This window comes from Pelodiscus sinensis, chromosome 1 (assembly GCF_049634645.1).
Source record: "Pelodiscus sinensis isolate JC-2024 chromosome 1, ASM4963464v1, whole genome shotgun sequence".
NCBI classification, from domain to species: Eukaryota; Metazoa; Chordata; order Testudines; family Trionychidae; genus Pelodiscus; species Pelodiscus sinensis.
Window position 1 is genome coordinate 161,012,605 of NC_134711.1, and position 27,264 is coordinate 161,039,868.

At 41.9% G+C, this 27,264-nt stretch overlaps 1 protein-coding gene across 1 annotated transcript in view; it reads left to right on the forward strand.

Moving 5' to 3' along the window:
- CRYBG3 (crystallin beta-gamma domain containing 3) overlaps positions 1 to 27,264 on the forward strand; it is a 121,023-nt gene that overhangs the window by 37,428 nt on the left and 56,331 nt on the right. Inside the window, exons 3-7 of the mRNA XM_075908983.1 lie at positions 158 to 594; positions 13,256 to 18,350; positions 19,670 to 19,717; positions 20,007 to 20,122; positions 21,190 to 21,337. Of these exons, the coding sequence (XP_075765098.1) occupies positions 158 to 594; positions 13,256 to 18,350; positions 19,670 to 19,717; positions 20,007 to 20,122; positions 21,190 to 21,337 (5,844 nt within the window). The remainder of the gene's footprint in view (positions 1 to 157; positions 595 to 13,255; positions 18,351 to 19,669; positions 19,718 to 20,006; positions 20,123 to 21,189; positions 21,338 to 27,264) is intronic.

A 27,264-nucleotide genomic window follows, 5' to 3' on the forward strand; every position in this document is an offset into this window, starting at 1 on the left:
AAGATTAGACAAAGCTCTTAAGAATGGTCTTGTAAACAACAGAGCAGCCAAAAGTAATACTGTACAATGTTTTTAGTCAGTTTAAGGTGTTTTGGAGTAGAGTTTGAAAATTGATGTTTTGGTTCTGTTTCACTTATTATTAATTTTTTTTTTTAAGATTCCTCAAAATGCAGAGAAGAATTACTCAATGGAAGATCTAAGCAACTCCACAATCCTAGAGGAATTAAAAAAGGCTAAAAGCCTTCCCAGTCTGGTTCCTACTAGCAAAAGAGCAGGTCGTGGCAGACAACACAAAGAAGGCTTTTTTCAGTTCCTTGGAAGCCTATTTAAAATTGGATCAAAATCTTCTTTGGGAGAATCTAAACAGTCTACCTTCCAAGATGAACACAACAGACATGGAAAGGATTCGCAGAACCCAGCTGCCCTTCAGAAAGATGGGATCACAAAGCATCGGAAAACTGAAATATTTGTCATTTCTACTGCTGGAACGGAAGAAACAGCAGTGCCTATAGAAGAGCCTATATTGGATAATACCAGGGAGGTTGGTTCTCAGGATTTACAGAGAAGACGGGAGCAATCTGTTGATGCACTAACGTAAGTTCTAAAATTTTAATTTTTCAATTTTAATATTAAATGTGTAATTGCCGGAGTGGCCATCTCTACTATATGTTTGGTAGATGCCCCATATCTGCAGATCGATGACAGTCCAGGGTGAAATCCAGATCAGCAAGGGGCTCTGATGCCACATGCCATGCAACTTTCACTGCCTCACAGTGCTCTCCTGCAGCTTCCACCTGGGCTTCTGCCAAACAACATCTGGGTCTCTCACTGAGTGTTTGCGTATAGCTCCAGCCTGACAGCCAGGTATCAGTTGCACTCTGGTTGCCAACAAGCTTAGTGGAATAGAGAAAAAAATGAATAGTAACTTTGGGTGTTTTGCCCTTCACTTTTATAGTTTAGCCGCCCTATGAAATGTACTTTCTTGAGTTACCCCTTAGATAAAAGCGGCGAGGAGTCCTGTGGCACCTTATAGACTAACTGAAGTGTTGGAGCATAAGCTTTCGTGGGCAAAGACCCACTTCGTCAGATGCATGGGAAGTGGGTCTTTGCCCACGAAAGTTTATGCTCCAACACTTCGGTTAGTCTATAAGGTGCCACAGGACTCCTCGCCGCTTTTGCAGATTCAGACTAACACGGCTACCCCTCTGATACTTGACCCTTAGATAAAGTTAATTTAGCCACAAAGACAGAGACAAGGACTCTTGGAGAAACCGGTCACACTGTATTTCTTATCACCTCTGTTTGCTGAAAAGCAGATTTTTGTTGCCTCTTTGCTGTCTGAGGACCCTTTTTAAAATGTGTATGTAAATTGAAGTAAATAAACATTCCTTTGCTTATGATAGACTATTCAACGAGTTCTGCCTAACCCAGCGGTGGGCAAAAGGGCCACGTGAGTTGGATCTGGGCTGCCAAGTGGGTTGATCTGGCCCGCAGAGGCTCTGCCATTCCCCCACCCCAAGGCCTTTGGGGTAGGGGAGCTCACAAAGCTTCCTCCCACCCTGTGTGCAGCTCACAGCTCTTTGAAGCACTGGGCACCGCTTGTAGAGCGGGAGGAGAGGTCACGCGCTTCCCTGCCCCAACCCCTGATTGGCCTGCGAGTGAGGGAGCAGTGCAAAGTTTCCTCTGCCCTGCGAGGAGCACATGGCACTTCAAACTGCTGTATACTCGTGCAGGGCGGGAGCAGGGCGAGGGAAACTTCGCACAGCTCCCCCTCTTCCCCCAGGCCAATCAGGACTTGAGGGCAGGGGAGCGTGTGACATCTCCTCCCGCCCTGTGAGCAGCGCGTGGCGCACTGAAGTGCTCCTCACAGGGTGGGGGTAGGGCCGGAGGAGGCTTTGCGCACTCCCCCCACCTCCAGGCCATTCAGGTCCTGGGGGCGGGGAAGCTTTGTGAAGCTTTCTTCTCCCTGTCCTGGCCCTACAAAGAGTGACAGGCACTTCAAAATGCCATGCGCTGCTCACAGGGTGGGAGGAGGCATCACATGTTTCCCCTGCCCCCAGGCCAATCAGGGCATGGGGGCGGGGTGGGTGGGTGGGGAGGTGTGTGTGTGAAGCCTCTTCCCGCCCTGCCTGGGGCATGGGTGCCTAGTGGGAAGGGAGGGGCAAAGGGGCTCCCTAACCCCCAGACCATTTATGGTCTGGAGGTGAGGAAGCCCAGAAGCATTCTGTCCCCACCCCTTCTGGCCCGGGGGCCACTTCAAAAAATTTTGAAGTGGACCCCAGCCAAAAATTATTGCCCACCCCTGGCCTAACCGATGGGTTTGAATATATGCTTAATTTGTTGGATTTGAATATATGCTGTCAACCAGGATGGGGGCATTTTCCCAAGTATTAAAACAGGAGGGTAAAGAGCTGGAGGGATTAGATAGTTATTGCCTAAATAAGATAATTTTTCTTTACATAAACTCCTCCCTTCTTTCATACCCATGCAATACTGAACATATTTCAGAATTATAGGTTTTTGTGTGGCCTTTTATGTAATGTATTACGTTTAATATTTTTCCTGTCTGTTTAATTTTCAAATAAGGATTTTAATTTTTTTCCATAGTCTGCTTTAGTTATTTCCTATAATAACCGCTGTACTATTATTTCACTTTAATTTTGAGAATTGTTTTGTAACTTTAAAGGGTTTATATAAAAATAGGTATTTAGATTAACTTTGGTATATCCTTTACAGTCCTGTTAAATTGCCCAAGATACAGAAAGTGCGAATGTTTCTACTTTGCATTTAGCAACTAAAGTATAGTAGAACCTCAGTTACGATCACCAGAGTTACAAACTGATCAGTCAATCACATCTTTCATTTGGAAACAGAATTATAGTAACTTCTTGCTTAACACTGTAATTATATTCCTGAAAAATGTGACTTTAAGTGAATCCAATTTCCCCATAAGAATTAATGTCAAGTGGGGAGAGTAGGTTCCAGGGAAACTTTTCGGCAGACAAAACATTAAAACTTATACTATATATGTATATAAACATTTATTTTTAACCATGTTTAATACTGTACTCAACAATGATGCTTGATGGTTGAGGTGGTGGAGTATAAAGGTGGATCGTTTAGGGATGTGAACAGGTAACCTCGCGCGGGGCCAGAAGTGGCAGCGCAGGCGCAGGGTGCTGCCGACTCCCAGCCCACACAGGGCCGGAAGCAGCTGGGCCAAAGCAGACCCTCCCTGTGGTGCAAGGACTGCTCCAGCCCACCCCCCGTTTAATCAGGTATTAAGCAGGATTTCACATTCCTAGGATCATCCAGCTGCTTTTGCTGAACTTTTCCAACTTGAAAAAACCGGTCTAGAGATTGCTGTTTTGCTTCCCAGCACCCAGGAGGAGAGACCAGTCATTTCCCAAGGCAACCAAGCTGACAAATTACATGATACACTCAGGACATATAACACTCTGGACTGGATTAACCTTTTGTAGGACTGATGCCAAACATATTTGTGGGCTTCCATGTAGTAATTCTTGGTCTCTTTCGAGTATGATGGTACTATAGATGCCATAGTAAGCCCAGTACTGCATGGGTGGGGATGAAAACATTTATTCCAACACAAAATATATTTGAAACCATGCTTGATTGAGACCTCCACTCAACCCACAGAGAACAAATTGGGATAGCATCATTCTATCCAGAATACTCTTGAATTTGGTTAATGTTGACTACTCGCATTTACCCCTTCCTTGCTGCCTCTGCATAAGAGGCTGCAGGCAGCGGTGGGGGGGGGGGGGGGGGGAGAGCAGGAGCTAGTGCTCGGAGGGTGGGCTGGCTTAAAAGCTGGCTCTTAATACATTTTAAAAGGCTGGTGTGCAGTGGGTTGGGGGGAGGGACGGACCTGGCACAAGCCGGGAATCAGCTATCTTCACTCATGCCAGGTCTTCAGCTGTCCCAGCTCATGCTGCCTGGCTCTTAATACATTTAAGAAGCAGAGGCGCAGCATCTGGAACTGGGTGCAAACCAGGAATCAGCTGATTCCCAGCTCATGCCCGATTCCCGGTACCCGCCCTGACCTCCACCGAGACGGTGCTCGGGGGAAGCAGGCTGCCCCCTGCACTGGCTCCTGCTTCACCCCCTTTCTGCCTCTGATAGACACAGCAAGTGGAGGGGAAAAGCCACTAGCTGACTATCGGATGAGCTTATATTATTGGATAGTCGACTAGTTGCTTACATCCCTACTGCATAATAGAGTTTCAGATTGTATTAAATCAATGTTCAGATGTAAACTATTTTGAAAGAATAACTGACATTTTTGTTCAATTATAAACAGCTTCCATTCCCAAAGTATTTGTAACTCTGAGATGCTACTGTAGTGCAGTGATCTCCAACCTTTTTAACCACAAGATCACTTTTTTAATTTAAGTGCAATGTAAGATCTACCTCAAACCCAAATACCCTTGCCCCACTTCTTTCCCGCCCCTTCTTTGAGGCCCTGCCCTGCTCACTCTATCCCTTTTCCTCCCCCATTCTCACTCACTTTCAGGCTGAGGTAGGGGTTTGGGGTACAGGCTCTGGTCTTGGGCCAAGGGGTTTGGAGTGTGGGAGGGGCTCAGCCCAGAGTGGAGGATTGGGGTCCAGGAATAGTTTCAGGGAGCAATCTCTGGGAAGGAGTTTGTGTGCAGGAGTCTCATGTCTGAGGCAGGAGGGGATTCCCGACTGGGACAGGGGTTCAGCAAGCAGGCTCCAGCTGGTTATCGTTTAACAGAGACAGCTTCCGGGTCGGTGGTGGAACAGTGGCTTTAGGCAGGCATACTCCTGCCCTGGCCCTGCACTACTCCTGAAAGCAGTTGGCATGTACATAGGGTTGCCAGGTGTCCAGTATTTTCACCACCTCACTGGTTTTAAAAAAAAATCAGAAAATACCAGATACCTACAAAAGGGAGGGGGTTAGGGAGAGGAGGCATTCGGTATTTTTGGTTAAGCTATTTGGCAACCCTACATGTACAGCAACAGCTCCATGAAGCCATGTGCTGCCCCTCATCCACAGGCACTGAGCCCACAGCTTTCCCTGGCCACGGTCCTCCGTTACTGATCAATGGGGGCTGCAGGAATGGTGTCTGCAGGCAAGGACAGCATGTGGAGACCCCCTGCTCATCCTTTCTCAAGGGCTGCAGGGACATGCCAGCCACTTCCAAGAGCAGCAATTGCCACAGGGATAATTACTCCAGCTATGACAGGATAGGCATTTGAGAACTCACTACTGACCGAATTAAATTTTAAGCGCAAGAGAGAAATGAAAATTATGAAATCCAGTCAAAACCCCCAAAATAACCCACTTAGCAAGCAGTAAAAGAATTAACTACTCCCCAAGTATGTGTTTGGTCGGGAGATGAGTGAAGAACAGCGTGTGTTTGTGAGAAGAACAGGCTGTGTCTAGACTACACCTCTCTGTTGACAGAGATGTAGATTAGGCACATGGAAATTGCTAATGAAGCAGATTTAAATATCTCGCACTTCATTAGCATAAACATGGCCGCCACTTTTTCCAAAACTGAGCTTTTTCGAAAAAAGTGTCAGTATAGACACGGATCTGTTGAAAATAAACCCTTTTTCGACAGATCCTATAAATCTCATTTTTTTGAGGAATACACGATCTGTCGAAAATTTATTTTTGACAGATCTGCGTCTAGACTGCCGTTTTTTTCAAAAAAGCTCTGTTTTGGGGAAAAAAATGAGATTTAAATCCCTGCTTCATTAGCAATTTCAGTGTGCCTAATCTACATCTCTCTGTCGACAGAGGGGTGCAGTCTAGACGTAGCCAGCGTGTGAGTGTGACAGATTTGCATTGCCAAGCTCCCTCCATCCCCTTCTCTCTGTGTGGAGATAGGGTACAGAAGTGGGGTAAGTAGGGACACCCTCACTTCAGCACCCCCCTCTTCTCCCTCCCACATCCTTTGCAGCAGGGAGGAGCTTCCCAGGGGGCAGCTCCAAGGCAGAGGGCAGTAGCAGCATGACAGTGCGTAGAGGGGTAGATCAAGTGCCAGCACCTGATAGCATCCTGGCCAAACCAGTCAGCATCACCTGTCAGAGGCTCCGAAATCTATCAGTAGTTTAGGAGGGGGGGTGCAATGCTGGCTCCAGGATGGAGCTCGGGGCTCGGGCAGAAGGTTGGGTCACAAGAGGGGGTACATAGGGTTGCCAGATGGCTTCAACAGAAATACCAGACACACTTAACACTACATCACACTCTACATCACATATTATTTAAAAAATATCGGATATTTATATTTTCTCAATTTGTTTCCTGAACAGTAAGCTCAAATACTGGACTGCCCAGTTCAAAACTGGACACCTGGCAACCCTCGGGGGTAGAGGCTGTGGGCAGGAGATTGGGTGCGGGAGAGGTTCAGGGTGCAGCCCCAGCTGCATGGCACTTACCTTCTGTGGCTCCCAAGTGGCTCTAAGGCAGGATCCCTGCCTACCCTGCCCCTGTTCCACTTCCAGAAGCAGTGGCTTGTACCTGCCAGGGGATGTGAGCTGCACAATCAGGATATAAGGCAGGGGCAGCATGCAGAGCTCTCTGGCTCCCCTGTCTATGGGCTGCAGGGGATGTGCCAGCTGCTTCTTGCAGTGGCACAGAGCAAGGCCAGATACGGAGCCTGTCTTCGCTCTGCTGCACCACCAGACTGTTAGCAGTTTAAAATTTCCCAGATTGGCTTCAGTAGCTTTCAGGAGATCGAGCCCAATTCTGGGAGACCACTGATAAAACTGGGAGGATTGGCAACTCTTAAGTATTTCCCTTGTAATGGGATAGACTTGTGCTATTGGAGTAACAGCTGTTATGTGGGTTGTGTGTCCGAGTGCACACGCGCATGTGTGCATGCATGTGAAACATGAGCGGGGGTGGCGGGCAGTGTATGCATGGGGAAAAAAACAATGTATTGTTTAACTATCTTCTGGTTAGAATTGAACATGAAGTTATTAACAGACAATGATCCAGTCTTAGATCTTAACCCTAAGATTTGAAACCTCTTTCTTATAGCTCTGTCCACACTTCTCTGAAATTTTGACTCAAATATGCTGATTGGGATATCTGTAGTTGTTCTCTTGCAACATTATTTTTGTTGACAAAGTGAGAGGAAAACAACACCTAGGATTTAGGAATGGGGGGGGACCACAAAGGAAGGGTTTAATTTATTTGTGGACTATTGCATGAAGTATATTCATCTAATGCATAGTGTTTCAGTTCCACTTGATAAACTGGAATAGTTCTTAATATTTTGATACTTGCTTAAAAGAGTTGCTTCCATATCGAATCTCTCCTTGGATATTACTCTGTCATTTGTCTGTTGCTTTGACAGGCTATCTTCTAACTAACTTCCAATGCTAAGGATGTGACTCTGTTCCAAAAATCCTTATGCTGTAGAGACAGAGATGGTGGTGATGATCAGGGCTTGAAAAATATTCTTGAAACTTAGTCGTGGGAGGCGGAGGCAACAGCTAGTCTGGAAAAGGCCTGTCTTGCCACTACTACAAAGCTGCACACTCTGCAATTTAAACAAATAACAGTTGTGTACTCTTCAGGCTATTTAATTGCAATACAGTCATCCATCTTTTACTCACATGGCTTATTATGGTAGAGCACAAAAAAATACAAGGCTCTTTTAAGATAGAAGATGCAGCCCATGCCCTGAAAAGCATATAATCTGTTCAATGCACTTTACTCATGTTAACTTTTTTTTAGAATTTAATTTGCTTTCCCTGCTTTTCAGTGAGTCTTGGAACGTGTCTGCTGCTTATATTATTTGTTGGATAATATATTCACCTTTTAATATAGGACCAGCCCTCAGACATATGTCTCAAATACTAGGAATGTTAAAATGCATGTAAATAAGTAACCATGTAACCACTGAAAAGTTCAGCGGTTACACAATCACACTGGGGGGGCAGCAGTCCGCTTCCTGGGAGCTGGTGCATGCTGGGAGCTGACTTTTTTAAGCTGGCTTTCCGTGAGTACTGACTCCTGTCTGTTGCACCAGGAGCCAGCTTTTAAGCAGATTCCCTGTGTGTAACTGTGAATGTTAACCAACGAGCCCAGGCTCATTGATTAATTATGTATGCGGTTACACTTTTTCAAATCCCTGTCAAATACTGGATATTCCCCAAATACTGTTTAACAGGCCTGCTTACTACACTGTTCCCTTGCTGCAAGAGATGGTCTTTATTTTTTTAATTATTTACCACTTATATTATGGTAGCTCCTTAAGGGTGCAAGCAGATTAGATCCCATTCTGCCAGTTGCTATACAAATATAATTGATTCCAATCCTTGCCCCAAAGATCTTAATCTAAAACAGGGCTACTCAACATGCAGCCCGCAATGCAGTTTGGGTTTACGGGGGGCTCAACACGTGGCCCGCAGGTGGGTTCCTTTGAACATGGCCTCCATGGGGAACATACTCCACAATGGTGAGGCGTCTCCCAGGCAGGATGATCATTGAAAGATGCAAGCGGACAGGCTGGCTGAAACAGATGGGTACAAGATGTCTTTGTTTCTAGCCCCCAAGGAGGATGTGCTGGAAGCACCAGGGCATTGTGTGAAATAAGCAGGACATTACAAACCGTGGCGAAATCCACTCACCCACCGCGCATGCGCCAGACCCACAGTGTGCATGTGTGCGCCACCGGTGAACGGGGCAACTGGCTGAAATCTGCTCGTCACGGGTGAGAAGATACACTGATTTGTCGAGCCCTGGAAATAAGCTATTTGCATATATATTTGCATGAATATGCAACCACACTTAAATTGTGACCCGTGGCATGTGCTCTGAATATCATTGTGGCCTCCAGAGCTTCCAAAGTTGAGTAGCCCTGGTCTAAAATGACAATGGGAATAGTAGGTCTGCTCCCTTCCCAACTCCATTTTGCTTTGCTATAGTAAGCCATGTGTATAATTTCTTGCATTTTCTTCAATGTTTCTTTTTTTCCCCTTCTATTTCTCCCCCATTCCTCACGCTTTTATTACCTCTTTCACTTCCTTGACAATGTATTCTCAACCTCCTCTCTTGTGCCCTCACCCCTATTTCTTCCTCAAAAAATCTCTGTACCTATTCTCCTCAGTCTCTCCCATCCACTCACCCTTTAGCCTCTCACATATGAATCTTGGAAATGTAACCAGACATCTAATATCCAGGGGAGTAAATGTGCAGGTCATAGAAAATACCAAAAACAAGATAAAGGGAAGGAGGCCCTTATCCAGGAGCAGCATGTGAAAAGCCATCCTCTTTCTCTGGCTTTCTGGGTGTTGCAAGATAAGTGTCTTAATAGGGTTAGCTTCTGGTTTTCTTGCTCTTCCTGCACTGATGTCAACTTCCCAGCTTTGCAAGCAGCAGAGTGAATTTCATTTGACTTTTGTCAGTATTCCTGATGCACACAAGATTATTTCAGCAAAGCAAAGTAACACTGGTTACTTTTCACTCTGCAGCAGTTTATGCAAACCCTGAGCACTGGTTGTTAATTTGCTGGAGCAATATGTCTGCAGACAAGAATTGGAAGGTTAATTTTCTGGTGTGTGCCAGCTCCCCGAGTGTAACTGTAAAGGTCAACTGATGAGTCTAGGCTCATCAGTTAACCGTTTATACTTTCACATGCCTAATAAGAACCAAAAAAAAAAAATCTGAAAAAGTAGCTTTGCTTCTGTCCTCTGTGCTTTGTCACAATCTTGTCTTTTCAGTTACTTTAAAAGGAAATGGGAGAGCTCATAAAATAGGACCTTGAATAGTAAACATATACAATATTACTATATTAAAACCCTCCTCTCCAAGCACACAGCATTATTCCACTGTCTTCCCAATGTATATCAAATTTTACAGGTACACTATGGTTAGGTCTTAAATTTCATACACATAAGGCAGATTGGCACTTACAGCACTGCAACAGTGCAGCTGCACCACTCTAGTCCTTCAATGAAGGAGCTAATATGCCAGTGGTCCCCACTGCGGTGCCCATGGGCACCATGGCGCCCGCCAGGCCATTTCTGTGCGCCCGCCAAGTGATTGGGGCCGGCCCTGACCCCGGGTGCGCAGCACAGGAACGACCCCAGCCCCAGGTGCGCAGCACATGAGCAGCCCTGCCCCCGGGCATTCGGTGCATGGGCTGTGCCAGCCTCAGGAGCACAGCGTATGGGCATCCCCACCCCTGGGCACACGGCACAGGAGCAGCGCTGGCCCCTGGACGTGCGGCACATGGGCGCTGCTGGCTCCTGAGCGCGCGGCCCAGGAGCGGCACCGGCCACGGGCATGCAGCTCATGGGCTGTTCCGGCCTCGGATGCGCAGCGTATGGGTGGCCCCGCCCCTGGGCGCACAGCACAGGAGTGGTGCCAGCCCCGGGAGCATGGCATATGGGCAGCTTCACTCTTGAGCGTGCAGCGCATGGGTGGCGCCGGCCCCGGGAGCGTGGCGCATGGGTGGCACCGGGTGCCTGGCGCGTGAGTGGTCCCGCCCCGGGGTGCCTGGCAGCCCCAAAAGGTTGGGGATCACTGTACTATGCTAATGGGAGAGCTTTTCTGATCAGCATAGTCAATCCATCTTGTAGTCAGTAGTTATGGTTATAAGGAAAGCTTCTCCCATTGACACAACACTGTGGATGGGGGGGAGGATGTATAACTGCATTACTCTGCAGTGTGGATTTTTCACACCTCTCAGCAAAGTAGTTATTCTGATGTAAATTTATACTGTAGACTTAGCCTAAGGGCCTGATCTTTCAAAACATTTCTGGGTGTGGTTCCTACTATTTTAAGTAGCCCAATTGAAATCTCAACAACACTTCTCATGGTGGTAAATATTGTGCTCTGGAGTGTTTTTGAAGTTTAGGCTCATAGTCTACCATTCATTTTGTTCTTTGTCGTCTTTTCTGGATGAGTTTGCACACTATTTTTTCACATTCAGGAGTTATGCATTTTGTTTTGTGAGGGGTGTGTGATATAGTGAAATTGAATAATATTTTTAAATAGAACTAATGGCCTTAAGGTATATGGTTATCTGCTTGACTTAACACCTACCTTCTAGTAAATTTTTGAAATGTTCAGTAACAATTAGTGTATATAATTAATAATAAAATGTTCAACAATAGTACTTTCAAAACTGCATAACTTATTTTTGTATTTCGGTGAGCAGTCTTATTACAGAGATTGGCTTTTATCTAATCATTGTATTTCAGCAAAATTTAATGCAGATTAAATACATTTCGCAAGGACTAATAGTTTCAGATATGAAAGTCTGAAGTGTTAGTATAATACTCTGTCACCTTGGTTATTTAGATGATTTGGAGGGTTTTTTTTTTTTAATATCCAGAGATTTATTTATAGTTTGGACTGAGTATATGACTTTTTGTTTGTGTATTTGAATGTATTAATAGCTTGATTTAATGTAGCAATTCCATTGTTGGTAATTTCTATTAGAATACAACTTGTGTGTTGCAAAACAACCCTAGATACTATGTGAAATAACTCTCATTTTATAGGCTGATAATTATATAACATGCTCACAGATAACAGCACATGTAAAATTTCAAAAATTAACTGCTCTGCGCACGCACCCCAGCACCTAGAGGGAGAAGCGCGAAGCGGCGGCTCTGGGACCCAGGCATTAGGTTAGAGCAACAGGAGGAGGATTGGGTTAGAGCAGGGGTCTGGGAATGCCTGGCTCTGGGAGAGAGGAAGGGGACTGGGTTAGAGTGGAGGAGTGGGGGGTTGGGGGCACCTGGCTGTGGGGAGGGGAAGGGCATTGGGTTAGAGTGGAGGTGGGTGGGTGCTGAAGCACCTTGAACTCAAAGTCTTCGTGGATGCAGATTAAGGTAGCCAACACAGATGTCATGTTTAAATTCCAGGACAAAAAAAGAATCAACATATATCTGGTTACACTGTGTTTCTTTATAGAAAATTCAAAGGCTATTGTTTGCCAGGCTGAAGCAATTATTCTGATAAATTAGTCTCTCCCTTATTGTTTTTGAACCTCTCATATTTGCAGTCTGGGACGGACCTGAATTTTTAGAACTATAAAAGCCATAATCTTCATAAGATTAAAAAAAAAAAGTAAATTATACCAGAGATCAACAAGCTAGAGTGAAACAGGCATTTCAAATTGTACTAATTTACTTCTCAGTTTAATTTTTAAAAGCTCACAGGACATAATAGGACAGTAGTGTTTAAAAAAATAAGCATCCCCACCATCTATTTTAAATTTTGTGAGAATATTACTATCTTTTTAAAATTTGGTTTTTTTTAATTTTTTTTATTTGATGTTTGTTCCTTTTCAAGTTCTCTGCAGATATATGGACTGGCCATGATTTTTTCAAAGTTACTAGAGACTTTTTTTATTGTTTTTGTCCAAAATGTCCTGTAATGTTGTTGTTTTTATCACCACATTTTGTGTACTAATCTATTTATAGATAGTTATATAAAAATAAATATATAATATGTCTCTCTCTGCACTCTGCCCACAGCTATTTTGGCTCATCATCTCTAACTGGTTGGCCACCCCTGACCTAGTGCAAAGAAAACTCTTGATGTATTTATAGCAGCATTGGAAGTTGGTATATTCTGCAATTTAGAAAAAAGTAATATTGTATTAATCAGCAAGCTAATTGTAGATCAGTCATTAATGATGTTAAGAAGCGGGTAATTGACTAATCACGTACTCGATACAGTTTGTATTGAGTACATGAGTAGTCGATAATGGGCCTCACTGCAGCTCTGCAATTTAGATGTAGTAGGAGTTGGGCTCACAGGCAGCCCAGCTCCTATTACATTTAAACTGCAGAGCCACAGCGAGGGTAGGTCCGGGACCCGGTATGAGCTGGGACTTAGCAGTTCTGGCTCACGCCCAGTCCCAGACCACAGCACCTCTGCTTTTTAAATGTAGTAAGAGCCACCCCTGCTCTTACTACAATTAAAAGGCAGAGCTACAGCAGGCGTGGATCTGGTGCGAGCCAGGACTCAGTAGTCCCGGCTTGCGCCTGGTCCCGGACTACTGCACCTCTGCCTCCTGTGCTCCCACGCCGCAGAGACGGTGATGGAGAGAACCGGCTTTTAAATCTGCTCCCCCCCAGCACTGGCTCCTGCCTCCTTCCCCCTTGCTACCTCTGATACAAAGGCAGCAAGGGAGGGGGAAGCAAATAGTTGACTAGTCACTTGCATCTCTATCAGTCATAATTAAGGCTGTTTCAATATTCTACTGCACTAAAATAATGCTTATTGTTTCAGGCAAAGTGAACGCGAGCCAGAAGCACCAGCAATTACTTATGCAACGTATCGGGGTTCTGTACGGATTAAGCAGCTACTTAAGAAACAAGCAGAGGAGGTGCTAAAAAGTGAAGAAAATACTGAAAGCGAATGTATTTTCACTGTGACTGGAAATGAAGAAGCCCAAACTGCTACCCTTCCAAACTCAGCCTCTAATGTAAGGATAGAAATTACAAGACACCTGTCAAAAGAGAATCAAAAGGATGACGCTAAAGATGGCAAGGGAAATGTTAAAGCAAACCTCTCCGCAGTTAAAATGGAACTGGAAAAACCTGATGTTGCTAAGGATATCTTAGATAGCAGTGAACATGGAACAAGTGCATACACCTTTGCCAAAACCACTGAAACCAACTCCAACAGAAATCACATTGGAGAACTAGATTTGTTAATTTCCTTAAATCATGCACCACTTTCTGATGCATTAGAAGTTAATAGAGTTCATTTGCTACACTCAGTATTATCAGCCAGAGACAACAGTGAGATCTCTGCTAGTTCCAGTTACCAGACACTGGAGTCCGGAAATAACAGATTGGCTGAAAAGGCGGCGAGAACATCAGAAGAAACAGAAGCTCAGTTTCCATCAGACAATAATGCCATTTCTAGCTTTGATAAAGAAATAAATTCTTGTGTTCAAATATCTAATGAAGACTCTAAAAAGACAATGCAAAATGATTGTGAGTGTTCATCCAAAGCAAAGAGAAGGGAAGTTGAAAAGGAGCTATCATTGTTAGAGGGTGAATATGCTGGTAATAGTCAGTTGGAGCTGAAATTGGATATCCAGCGGGCTCATTCTAGCCACACTGCACTTCAACTTCAGGTAGACAGGAATACAGAAAATGCAAATAAAGGTAGTGGTCTAAGAATGGATGATTCACAAAAAAATGTAATGGCTGAAGAAAGGAAGCAAGAAACACACACCTTTGTAGCTAATGTTCATTTTCCTTTAAATCAAGAAAGATCTACTGAAAAGTTACCAGAGGCTGTGAAGGACAGACAATTTCCTGCAGTCAGTAAATTGATGGTAATGGACAGGCTATCTACTTCAGTGCCATCTGCCAAAACTATTCAAGATGCTGGCATGGATATAGTAAATAGTCCAGGTATTAAAGAGTTCAGTAAATCAGGGAAGCCAACATATATCCAAAATGATCCCTTAGTAATTCTTGGGAGTGAATCAAAGAATGCCAACACGGAGAACACTTCTGTACCTTCCCTTGAATTTGAGGCTGTCGAGACATCTAAGGTTTCACCTGAATCTGCAGAAGTGAATGTTGGAGGCACATCTCAATCAGCCCTTGAATGTGGAAGTGTGAAGTCCTATGTGCCGTCTCCTATCTTAGAATCTAAAGATGCCAGCCTTGGATCTGGAGATGACAGCTTGGCTAATATTCATCTTCCTATCCACAGATCTGAAGATGAAACCATCACCAAAAAACCAGCCCACTTACGAGATGTTAAAAAAGCCAAAATTTCTCCCACTGCCTGTGCATATGAAAATTGCAAGCCTATTGAATCTGAAGGGATGAGCCTCCCCAGCCATGTAGTTCCTGCCACGATGCACAACCTTACTCCTCCTTCCCTTGAAACTGGTGAAGTCTTTGGAGCCAGAACGTTGGTTTTCTCCACAGAGGGTAACAGGGCAAAAAATATTTCTCAAACTCATGAAACCAGAGATAATAGGGTAGATTATATTGTTCCTGCTGTTCCTAAAACTGTGAGTGCCGATATAACAAATATTTCTCCTCTTTCCTCTCCATTTAAAGAAATCTGCTTCTCTGAGCTGTCTCCCACTTCTCTTAAATCGGAAGTAAATACCTTTTTTAACACTCCTCATTCTGCCTTGGGGGCTGAAAAAAATGCTTTGACTAACCATTCTTCTTCTGCCCTTGAAAAAGGAGCTTGTTTAGAAGTTATTTCAGTCATTAGACCTAATTCTGAAGATCGTAATCAGGTGAACATTTCTGCTAAACAGGAAAACAGTAATAAGTCTAAGATGACACCTGATCTACTCAATTCTGTAGATGTCAGCCTGTGCAAAGTACCTTCCCCTGCTTCTAAATCTGAAAATATCCGAATTGCAAAATTATCAGATACATCTGCAGTCAGTGAATCTAAGTGTGCTTTTCTTGGAGGTGATGCATCAGAGACAGTGTTGTCTTTCATGGAAAATGGAGCTGTCAGTGCACCTACAGTTATTTCTGATGGTAAAAATGCAGAGGTCAGTGTGACCCAGATTTCACTTTGCTCTGAAAACATCTACGCTCAGTGTAACTCTGATGTCATTTTAGCTGAAAGTGACCATGCTGTTCCTATCTCAGATGTTTGTGTTCCCAAGCTTGTGCTGCCTCCTACTCAGAGGTCTAAAGAAATTTCCAAGCCTTGTCCAACTGTCCTTGAAAGAATAGATGTCTTGGACAGAATTAATTTTCCTATTAAGCATGAAGATGTTAAAGGCAAAATTTCCTCCAGACTCGGAATTAGCGATGAAATTGATTATGTACTTTCAAATGTACCTCCTACTGAAAAGTTTAAAGACGCCTGGATAACCAGATCCATAACATCAACTACCTGTCCTTTGGAGCTTGTGGAAGCAAGTTCAAGTTTAGATTATAGTAAGGATGTGTACAAAACTCCTGCAGAGCAAGTAAACCTTTGTAAGCATATTCCCTCAATCACACACAACCCAGCTAAAATGAATGATCACACCTCTTTGTTTACAGAATCAAGCAACTTCAGTTCTCAGAAAACATGGGAAGATATGGAAACAAGAAAGCAAGTGCACATTGAATCCCAAGACACTGTTCTGTTTAAAAAAGCTAAAGAAATCGTTGATGCAGTTTTACACTTGGCCATAGAAGAAATAAGATCAAAACAAGCAGCTGGTGTCTATCAGCCTTATGGCAACAAGGGCAGTTTAATAAAGCTGGATAGCCTTAAAGAACAGAAAACTGGAAAGATACAATTAGAAGCAAAAGAAGTACAGTTGGCTAAGCATTCACTAAAACATTTTGATGAGAGCTATGCAGGAAGCTCCTCTGAAGTTAAAGGAAAGGAAATGGTTTCTACAAATATTCAGGATGCAAAGATACCATTTAACATCACTCATAAAACTGACCTACATTGTTCAGTAGCACTAAAAGCAAAAGAAATAATTGATGAAGTTATTAACTCAGCCAAACAAAAACTGATGTTTAATCAGCTTGAAAACAGTGGGAGCCCTTCTAAAAACGTTGTGCTTAAACGTAAGATTGGATTCTCAAAGACTCTAAACACGGATGTTAAATTAGCTGCCAAAACTCAAGAAATAATCAAAGAACCCATGGATTTAAACCAAATAGACAAGGAATTGATCCAGGATGTTAAAGACTGTGAAAAAGTTAGCTGTACAGGTCCTTTACTTCTAAACTGTGTAGATTGTAGCACAGATTTGACCATAGGAGGAGAAACAGTACCAAATCATATATTTTCACATCAAAGAAATGGACTTCTGCATTCTGATGTTTTAACAAATCTGGAATCTGACCTTGCAATAATAGTAAAAGATGAATGCTCTAAAACTGTTTATGATAGCATAGTTACGACAGAAATTAGTGATAAAACTAACATTTGGACAGCTGGCAATAAATCTGAGGAGACTTTACATGTATTAAATGGAGATTCTGTTATGATTGAAGAGAGGATGCCATCATTACAGTTAAAAGATTTATGCAGTAATACACATGTGCCAGAACATGTATCCGTGCCAAACTTGACTTTTAATTCATCCCCTTTTGTATATGATGAAAAATATACCTGTGTATTCAGCAAAACCAAAGATGAAAGTAGTCCTTCAGGTTTAGATAAAAGTTGTGGTAAAGATCTGCCAGAAGATTGTGGCAAGATGGAAGAGAATTCTTTCTTTGTACAGGAAAAAACAAGCCCAAAAGATTCACAGGCCAACAGTGAAGAAAGCAGTGGAAAAACAGAAGCAAGTGAGATACCGCAGGATAAAAACAGATTAAACATACAGTTTGCTTCATCTGAATCATCTGTAGCTGTTCAGGACACTGAAAGGAAAAGGTGTTTCCACTCAGATTTTGCCAATAAAGTTGAGACACTCAAATCAACACTGATGATGGGTCAAAGTTTACAAAGAGATAATGCACTTGGAGAAAAGAATCTTAACAATAATAATGATTCAGAGGAACCAACAAATCTTTTATCCTTTTCTCCACAAGACGAACAAGATGAGAACCAGTCCATTTCAAATGATAAAAAGCAAGATCACTCAATCTCTCCTCCTGACCTGTCTCTGGATAATATTGAACATCTTTTGATGTGTGAAACAGTAAAGAGTAAATATAAGTCTGTTGATGCTTATGAAGAGGATAGCAAATTAAATGAAACATTAGATAACTGCAGCTCAGAGTCATTTATGATCGTGGAGGCTAAGCGGTATAAAATTTACCCATTCTCTTTGTCTCCTATATATGAAGATGACAGTCCACAAGAAGACCAGCTGTCTACTGATGTCTCACCAGGAAGCCATTCTACTGGAAAATCCAAAGACAGTGCCAACCATTCTTCATCAGTCTTGTCACTTCTTCAGTCAGTTTCTGAGCGTTTGAAATTTAGTAACCAGTTAAGTGAGGAGGAGGAGGAGGAGGAGGAGGAGGAGAAGGATGAAGACGACTCTTATGAAGAAAACATGGTGGAAGTTCAGAAAGAAGAGTGGATTGCCAGCCAGTGGGCAGGCGGCTCAAACATGATGCTTCTAGAGAATGACCAAGAAAGGGCTTCATTTTCCAACCAGTCACTCATATTTTCAAAAGAACTACTTGGTTCTAAACAGCAGTCGGAGCCATTTCTAGAAGAAGGTCAGTTTTCTAATCCAACACAATGTACTCAGTTTCAACAGAAAGCTGTCCCTAGGAGTGTGTATTACCAGTATTTTCAGACAGCCAGCAATTATTCATGCGAGAAAGGAGTCCAGTTTGGAAGTGTCCTTCAAGAAGGATTATTGCCAAGGGGTCATAAGCCTCAAGACGACAATTTGCCAGAATCAGGTTTCCCAGTGGTAAGTTGTCATTTATTGTTGTGTAAGTAATAACTAAAATGATGATGAACCCACTTGCAAGTACCATTTTTTTTTTTAAATCTTATCTAAATGCATTCAGTTGTAGGGTATGAGGTAGCCTATGATTGCAGACAATTACATTTTCTCATTGAAACATTTTATAAATAAAATGCACCCAGTTACTGGGACCAGCTCATAAATAGTAGAGGAGATCCTGCAGCTTCTCACAATAAAACAGCAAGTAAGTAGAAAATATGCTCAATAATAACATCTTGTCCTTTGAATGGATTTTAAATGTGAAGATGACTGGGACAAAGCATACAAAGAGTTTGAGGAGGGGAACAAAATTATCCTGATATGGAAAGCATCTCTTTACAATTTACTCTAGTTCTGATATTATTGACCCTTTGTTCCCTGAGATACAGCTTAGTGTTCAATTCTTCTGTGGGCTACAGCTCATGCTATGTCTACATTTACAGGAGCCTGTGGGACACAGGGATTACATGCACAGGGATTAAATAGCGGTGAAGATGGGAGGCACTGCTTCTGTGAGAACTGTATGGACACACTAACATGCTAGGGTGTATGCTCTCCATGGCTCTCTACATGACCAAGCTGTGCCTCCTATGTCCACTCCGCTCTTTTTAAAGGTGGAGTGTCCAGTGGCCTCCTCCCTGATGGAGCCTTTCCCCGCCACAACAAAAGTCTCCTAAAGCAAGGAAATGGAGGGGCAACTGGAAAAGGCATCAGCATCTACCCTCTCCTAGTTCTGCTGAATGCATCTACACACCACAGCGTGCCCACAACCTGTCTTTCACTGTGGTTTGTACCTACATGTACCATACATGCTTCCAAAAGTATAGACTAGGCATCTTTCTACAGATTAGCACTCCTGTTTTGGTTTATTTAAAGCAATGTCAGGCAAGAGGAGAAGCAGTAGTATTTGGTGACTCTGTGGGGAAATGGAAGAGAACGCATACAAGCAACAGTGTCATAGACTGAAATAGTGAGCTGTAGTATGGTACAATATCTTTCTTTCCTAGTTTGAGGAAGAGGGTGCGTGGGATGAAATAGTTCTACATGGTTCTAATTTCCAGTAAAGCTCTTCTCATCTGACATTTGTGGTTTTTTCAGGATTCTTTATTTGACCCACTGCATTAAAGTGCCTAGGTTTAATTTGCATAACAATGAGGCTAGGATCAGCTGTTGTCACTAAAGTAATATGTTTTGGAGAAATACTGGTATTTAAACAATTTTGTGTGTGCAATATATTACTATTGTAGTTTTAATAGTTATTTTCCACATCATTTTAATTTCAGAATCTTATTGACAGGAAAACCCTCAAATGTAATCCAAGACCAGGAAAAGTAAGTAAGATCGTGTCACTGGGTAGGTTTATATGAACTAATCATCCTTAACATTTTGAAGAAGAACATGTTATATCAAATTTGAATACTACTCATGCTGTAGCCTAGGGGAAACCCATTACATTTGTCTGACTTATTTATGTCAGCAGTGTAAGGTTAAAGAATATATGTGCAAAATGCTAGTAGTACATATAAAAATATCCGAGTCTGTTCAATAAAAAGCAAAAACGAGGACCCTAATCCATATGTTGCAGTGTCCCTTGCTCACATATAATGTGTATTATTTTAGATGATTATTCATGACATTCATGGCGAGAAGACTAAACAAGAAATATACCATGATCTACCAGATGCCACATCCTGGATCTTTCCAATGGGAGCATTGCTTAACATTATTAGAGGATGGTAAGAAATCCATATTTCATTTAAATAGCCTCTTTTCAGAAGATAAATGTGTTTATTTGTCTTGTATCTCTGCCTGAGTTATTTATAACACAAACCTGATATGCAGGAGCATCTTTTCTTGATTTGTAATCACAGTGACATTTACAAGAAAAGCAATATGGCAAGTATTCCCACTACTGGGAACTAGCTTGAAAAAGGAAGGTTGTTTTGTAACCAAAGCTAATTTTTCATGGTTTGATTTTGTTAACCAAGTGATGTTGCAAAATGAGCTGTACAACATAAGAGCTCAGCTGCTATTTGAAACAGAAAGGAGCAAAGAAGTATTGGGATATGTAGGATAGACTGTAAGAATCTTCCTAAATCCATTTGCAAAGCTGTAATGTGCAGTGATGTAATAGATGCTTTGGAAAGCATAGCCTAGGAATGCATCTGTCATACATGTGTGCCAACAGTTATTTTATAGGGCATAGAACTTGAACACATACTACTTGTACTAAGTCCATCGTATCATTCATCTCTCCCATACCATAATAAAGTTTCAGGGTAATATTAATATAATTTGAGACTGGCCCAGTTATTTCTTGTAATTTTTTTTAAACCACTGAATTCAATAATGGTAGTTACATATGTTACCATTATATGGAATCCAAGACTCAGTTTAGTTAATTTGTCTGGAACTAGGAAATCAGGATGGTTAACTTGCTTAGCTTTTTCATTTACTGGTAAGGTTTCCGCAAATAAGGCTTTTAATATGCTGGTTAGTCATAACCTTGGTCTCTCCAGTGGGTGCATTTAAATATATATGTTTGGGCTTAGGAATGTAAAATCACATTTAATTAGTTAACCAGATAAACTTTGTCTAACTGATTAAACGGGTGGGTAGGGGAACCACTTCAGCATTTAACAAGAGGCATATGAATAGAGAGGGGACCATGCATGAAGGGACTGTGTGATAACTGGCTTAGTGAAAAGAGCTCTGTACTGAACTTTCCTGGCACGAGTGTTGTATAGCCATGGTCATAATCTGCATAATAGTTACAATTCTTTTAATGATGATTTTATTATAGCTGGATTTTATATGAAAAACCAAAATTCCAAGGTGAGAAATATGTGCTAGAAGAAGGAGAAGTGGTCTTGGATCATCTTTGGGATCTTCAGGACATGAAATGCCATCCAAGAAACCTTGTAGTTGGTTCTATCAAACATGTAACAAAGGTATAGATTTCATTGATAAATGCACAAAAAGCAGATGTTAATATCAGTAGTAGTAGCGTTCTTGTAGGAATACATGCTGTGTATCTGCTGTATGTTTCCTGTCTCATTGTCTTCAGATCCTTCAAGCCATTGATACAAGTCTCAGTGTTTTGACTGTTCCTCTGAAACTTTTGAAGCCTTTTGTACCTTATCTCACCATCAAGTACTTCATCTTTCTTCTTCCTAAACCCCCAAGCCTGTACTCTTCACTTTCTCTTTAAGTGCCTGAGTCCACTCATCTTCCTCTGAATGTAATTAGCAGATAGTTTGTATGCTCTTGTCCTGCCCCCTCAGCCTGACTACTTGGTGCCCCTTTTAAGTAATAGGAATTAATTATGAATCTTTATCTAAAAACATTTTCTATTAAAACAAACATTGGACTGTCCTCAACAGTTTCTCTGGTTCTTCTTTGGGCACGAGTAGTCACTAATTATCATAGCCTCTAAAAATGTCTTACTATTTTTTTCATATAGTTTTTCATGGTTATTGTTATATTTTTGCAGATAATATAGTGATGGATGTAATACATTTAAGATGATTAGATGAAATAGTTAAGAACCATGACTGACTATGATGATGAGGAAAATGGGTCCCTTTTGAGTAGGTATTAACAAGGTTTTACTTGTGGAAATAAAATATGGGACTAGAAAAAGACATTACATCAGTTATAACAAACCAAAACATGAATCTCTGCCTAATCAGCCCAAGGCTGGCTGTTCCCAGATCTTCCTGTGGAATCTGCTTTATTCCAGCTCTAGTTCCCTCTGATACAAAGAAAGATCTTATATCTTGCTTAAATTCCGCCTGCCAGTGTGAGTCAGCAACTGTTACTCTGAATCTTTTCGCAAACCTGAGTTTAGGATGGCTTCCCGAAGAACATTATATTCTTACTTGCCATTTTAGGAACGGACCCTGTTACAATATCCTTAGTCAGTAAAATGGGGAAGTAATGGGTCTAAACACGGTTATATTCAGTTTCATTACATATCATCCATATGATTTGTCAAGTGTAAACCAACTTGCTGTCCTGATAATTCAGTTTCTAATAGGTGCAATCCCAAGTCTCTAGTTAGAATTCACTGTCATATCCAGATATGGCTAAAGGAAAAGAGATCTGTTTTCCTTAGTACATAGTTTGGGCTAAAATCCTGTTATTTACATATAATATAGGTACATCTTCAGTATCCATGTAATAATACATGTACCCAGCATCACAATACTAGCCAAAGACTCCGGTGAAATTCATAAGGGTTTAGGAGCACCTGCAAAATATTATCGTATTTTGCATCCAGAAATTAAAAAGGCACTTTGTTTAAAAATAAAAATCAAGAGCATAAAACTAAATATAATCTTTGTTATTGTTCATTGAAAGAGTAACATATTTATCAGACCTTGTGATTTGAAAAGAATCTGCTCCGTTTTGTCAAGCACAGCATTCTAAAAGTTCACTTGGTGAGATCCCTTTGTGGTGAATGAATTTTGACATCTATTAAACTATGAAAGCATCTTATTAAAACTATGCATATCAGCATATAGTGCTTTAAACGATTAACCAGTAAGCCCAGATTTATTAGTTAATCCAAACGACTACATGCACCCCCTCTTCTGTATTGCAAGGAAAGGGGGGAGGTGGGAACCAGTGCCCATGGGGAGCTGGCTTTTAAGACTGTTCCCCATGAACACACGATCCTGTGGAGCCACCTATCTTCCCTCTCTCGTCTCCCCCCTCCCCCGTCCCCCAACCTCACGCTGCTGCCTCTGATAGAGAGGCTGCAGCATGGAGGGTGAAGGGGGGCAGGCAGGAGCCAGTACACATGGGAAGCCAGCTTCCCACACATATTGGTTCCCATGGGGCCACATGCCTCCCCATGCTGCTGCCTCTCTATCCGAGGCAGCAGCGCAGGGAAGTGGGGAGCAGGTGGGATGCAGAAGCAGTCTTGTACTGCTGCCTCTATCAGTGGCAGCAGCGTGGGGCAGCAGGTGGAAGCCAGTCTGCATAGGGAACCAGTTTTAAAATGGAGAAGTAATGGGTCTAAACACCATTATATACTGTTGATACAGAGGCAGTAATGCAGGGGGCTCCCTGGGAGTGAGGCCTGGAGCACATTGGCTGCTGGCCCTGTCCCTGGGGACCATTGCGTAAAGGATAAGATTTGGTGTGGTTTCATGATTATTAAATTCAACATCTAACATCCCTAATTAAAATTAGTATTTCTGCATCTCTACTGGTCTAATAATCATTTGAATATTTACAATGTTTATGTCACCGGTATCACGTGGGCATAATGTTAAGCCACTGACTGTGAACAAGCTGCAGTCCCACTTAGAGACTGAAAAGGAGAGAGAGAAATTCAAAAGAAGTCACCTGAGGACATGACTTATGAGAACAGTGAACTTAATTTGTCTACCGCAAAAAGCTGATGCTAAGAGGAAACATTACAGGACAGAATATGAATTATGAATATTGGAAAAGAAGAAAAGAATTACTGAAATTCAACATCAGTAACAAAATAAGGAGCTATAGGCTAAGATTAAAAGAGGATGAAAATATCTAGGATGTTAGAACTACTAGATGACGAGGATACTAATAATCACCACAATCACTAGAAATTAGATAATTTTGATCAACTTTTTCAGTCTCCCATGGTATGGTTCATTTTTGTGAACCACAGCTGGGAGTGTTGTGCATTGCAGCACAAGGTTTTAATATTAGCATTTTATAGACAAGTTCTCAACTATTTTAGCAATCCCTTTTTGCCTAATCATTTATAATAGGCAAGGGCTGCTTTGCTGTCAGACCTAGGTTCATGCAGAACTGTGCTGTGTGCAGGAATTTCTTAGCTGAAGGTTTCCTACAATCAAGGTCTACACCAGGGAAGTGTATACCTTTTCAGGGTGTACGTAAATGTTTAAATCAGTGCCTTCTGGAATTCCTTTTTGAGGGGAAGTTTACTATGCAGTGTGTATTTTAATTGATTAATTCTTGATGTTTTAAGGCCACATCTTTTGGATTTGATATATGTATGTGGCATAGGAAATTTTTGCAGTGTTGTAGCTATGTTGAAAGATTTGACTTATCAGGCAAATAAAAGGGATGCTAATTTCTATGTGCAGACTTTTACCCAAATCAGACTACTGATAACTTTAGGATTTACCTTTCTGTCTGATCAGTTTGATGATATTGGCTGTGGGGGTGGGCTGGTTGGTTTTTCTTTTAATTTAAAAAAAAAATAGTGTTTTGTCTGTCAGATGCCCTCAAATAGCATCTGTAAGTTGGTTAACTAATTGGAGATGGGTTAGTGCACTGGCAGAAAGAATACAAACACCTATTTATTAGAGGGAGAAAGATGTGGTGCTGTATTTAATATTTTATTTTTACAGAGCAAATGTTAGTATATTGAAAAACAGCTAATCAGTAGCTCTGTGGTCTGATTTGGGTAAAAGTATGCACATAAAACAGATTCTGTGAACTTATGATAACTTGTGGCTCAGCTCACTGTAGATGCAAATTGGATGTATCATGTCTTTAATTTGTAAGAACCAAACCAAAATCCCAAACAAGTGGATTGTGTAACTAGAGAGAGGTTATTGAGAGAGATCCACCCTAAATGATGATAAATTTTACCAACTTAAGCAGTTCATGTAAGGTATCTACTATTCTGACCTGACACCTCAGTAAAACAATGATTCCTGCGTTATTTGGTTCCATATGGCCATACATTGGAAAACGAACGATTTCTCAGTTTTGTTTCTGACTGAAGCCAAGTGCAGTGATGAATTTGCTTCCAGATACAGTAGACTTCCGATAATCCGGCACCTTTGCGACCTAGGTGGTGCCAGATTATCGGATATGCTGGAGTATTGGGAGGTACTCTGGTGGGGGGCTGTGACAGGTCTGCTCTCCTCCGCCGCTTCCCCAAGTCCGCTGCTCATCAGTTTCAGCAGCGGTGGATTTGGGGCTCACAGTAGCTCCAATTGTCCAGCTGGCCGGAGCACTTCCGGGTTCCAGTTGGTGCCAGACTATTGGGAGTGCCAGACCACTGGATGCCGGACAATTGGAGTTTTACTGTACTTGAAATTTGAAGGGGTTCAGATAGGGATGTCAACATGTGGTCGACTATACAATTAACTGATAAGCCTAGAATTATCAGTTAATCGTCTCTACTATTTGCCTTCTCCCCTTCCCCCTCTGCCTCAGAGGCAGCAAGGCATGGGGAAGCAGGAACCAATTCTGGGGGTGAGTTGGCTTAAAAGCCGTCTTTCCCCCACAGCACCAGTTCCTCAGTGCTGCCTCGCTTCCTCCCCAGCTGCCATGTAGCAGCCTCTGTCCATGGTGAGCCTAGGCCTGCTGCAGACAGAGGCTGGGCCCCAACAGTAGCCCCTGTCCATGCGGAGTCCCAGCTCCTTGGAAGGCAGGGCTCCATGGAAGGCAGAGCAGTCTTTGTGCATGGGGAGCTGGTTTTTAAACCAGCTCCTCTTATGGACCAGCTTCCCCAGGTGTGGGGGCCAGCCCCGAAGGACTATCGAATAGTCCAGTAACAGATAAGAATTCATGCAGTTACACAATTGTTCAATTACCTGATATCTAACATCCCTACTTTTTATTAACTCTGTGGGTATTTTTGTGAATTTCACTGAATACTTCATATCCTTTTTACAGTGTTACACAGTAACTTGTGGTCATGACCAAAAGTCAGTTAAAAACCTTTTAAAAATTCATGAATGTGAGCAAACAATATATAATTTTATAATTACTTTTTTAAAAGATTAGGAAACCCATTTTTAAAGATATTTAGGCTTTCCTGTACTCAGTGTTGTAGTACATACTGTACTGTAATTTATTTGGGAGGCTGTATCTAATTTTTAAAAGCGATGTCAGCACAGTCCCAATAGCAGTCAATGGGATTTAGGCTCCTAAGAGTCCAAATCACTTAGGAAAAATGAGATTTAAGCACCTAATAGTTAGACATGGCAAAACTGACCTCAGGAACATATACATATTTCTAAAACTCTAGGCCTAGGTTACAAACTCTGCCCTGGATGGAATTCTGAACTGTAATAAGCTGGTAAAGATCTCATAGAAGCCAAACCAAATTTCATCTGCTTATTTGGGGGATGAAGTTATCCACTGACCTCAGACAAAGGCAAAATTTAGCTTGAGGTGTATAAGAAACATTTTGCAAATACACACTAGGGATATAAAAATAGTAACCATGTAACCTCAAAAAAATATCAGTTACATGGTTAAATGCGGGGCTGCTGGCCCTACAGAGTTTAATCATTAATAGGAACTGATTACAATCAGTTGATTGGTTAATCTGTTAACCTGTTAAACTCTTACATCCCTAAGAGAGAGATCAAGTTTATGGGCCTCGAAGACAGGCTGGTTGGTCATTAAGGCAAAATTAGGGAGCTAGCCCTGCCCCTGCTTGTACTTCACCTGCTTTGTAAAGAACTATATTATTCCAGTCCTTAGTGCTGTCAGTGGAAAAATTTTGATGAGCACTAAAGCTAAGTTAAAATAAAAGCAAATCTGGAAGCCTTTCCAAAAAAGCAGTAAGAAGCATTATAGACTCATTCCAAGCACCAAATTTAGAATTATGCTCCAGAAGTAAACTGAAATATTGGCACATGAGATACTGTGTCTACAGTTCAAATACATTATTTTCTATCTTTCTCACTATGTATGTATTTTCTCATTTTCTCACTGTATTATGTTTGCCAAAAAATTGTATTGGCATAATTTTCTCTAGACTCTTACGGTAGACGGTTTTAATTTTTCTAACAAAAACTGAATTGCTTGATTCCAGTATTTGGGTTCATGTCTTGTGTAGGCTAAAGTCATAAATGTGTATATAGTATATGATCTATATCTAAGGAGATGAGAG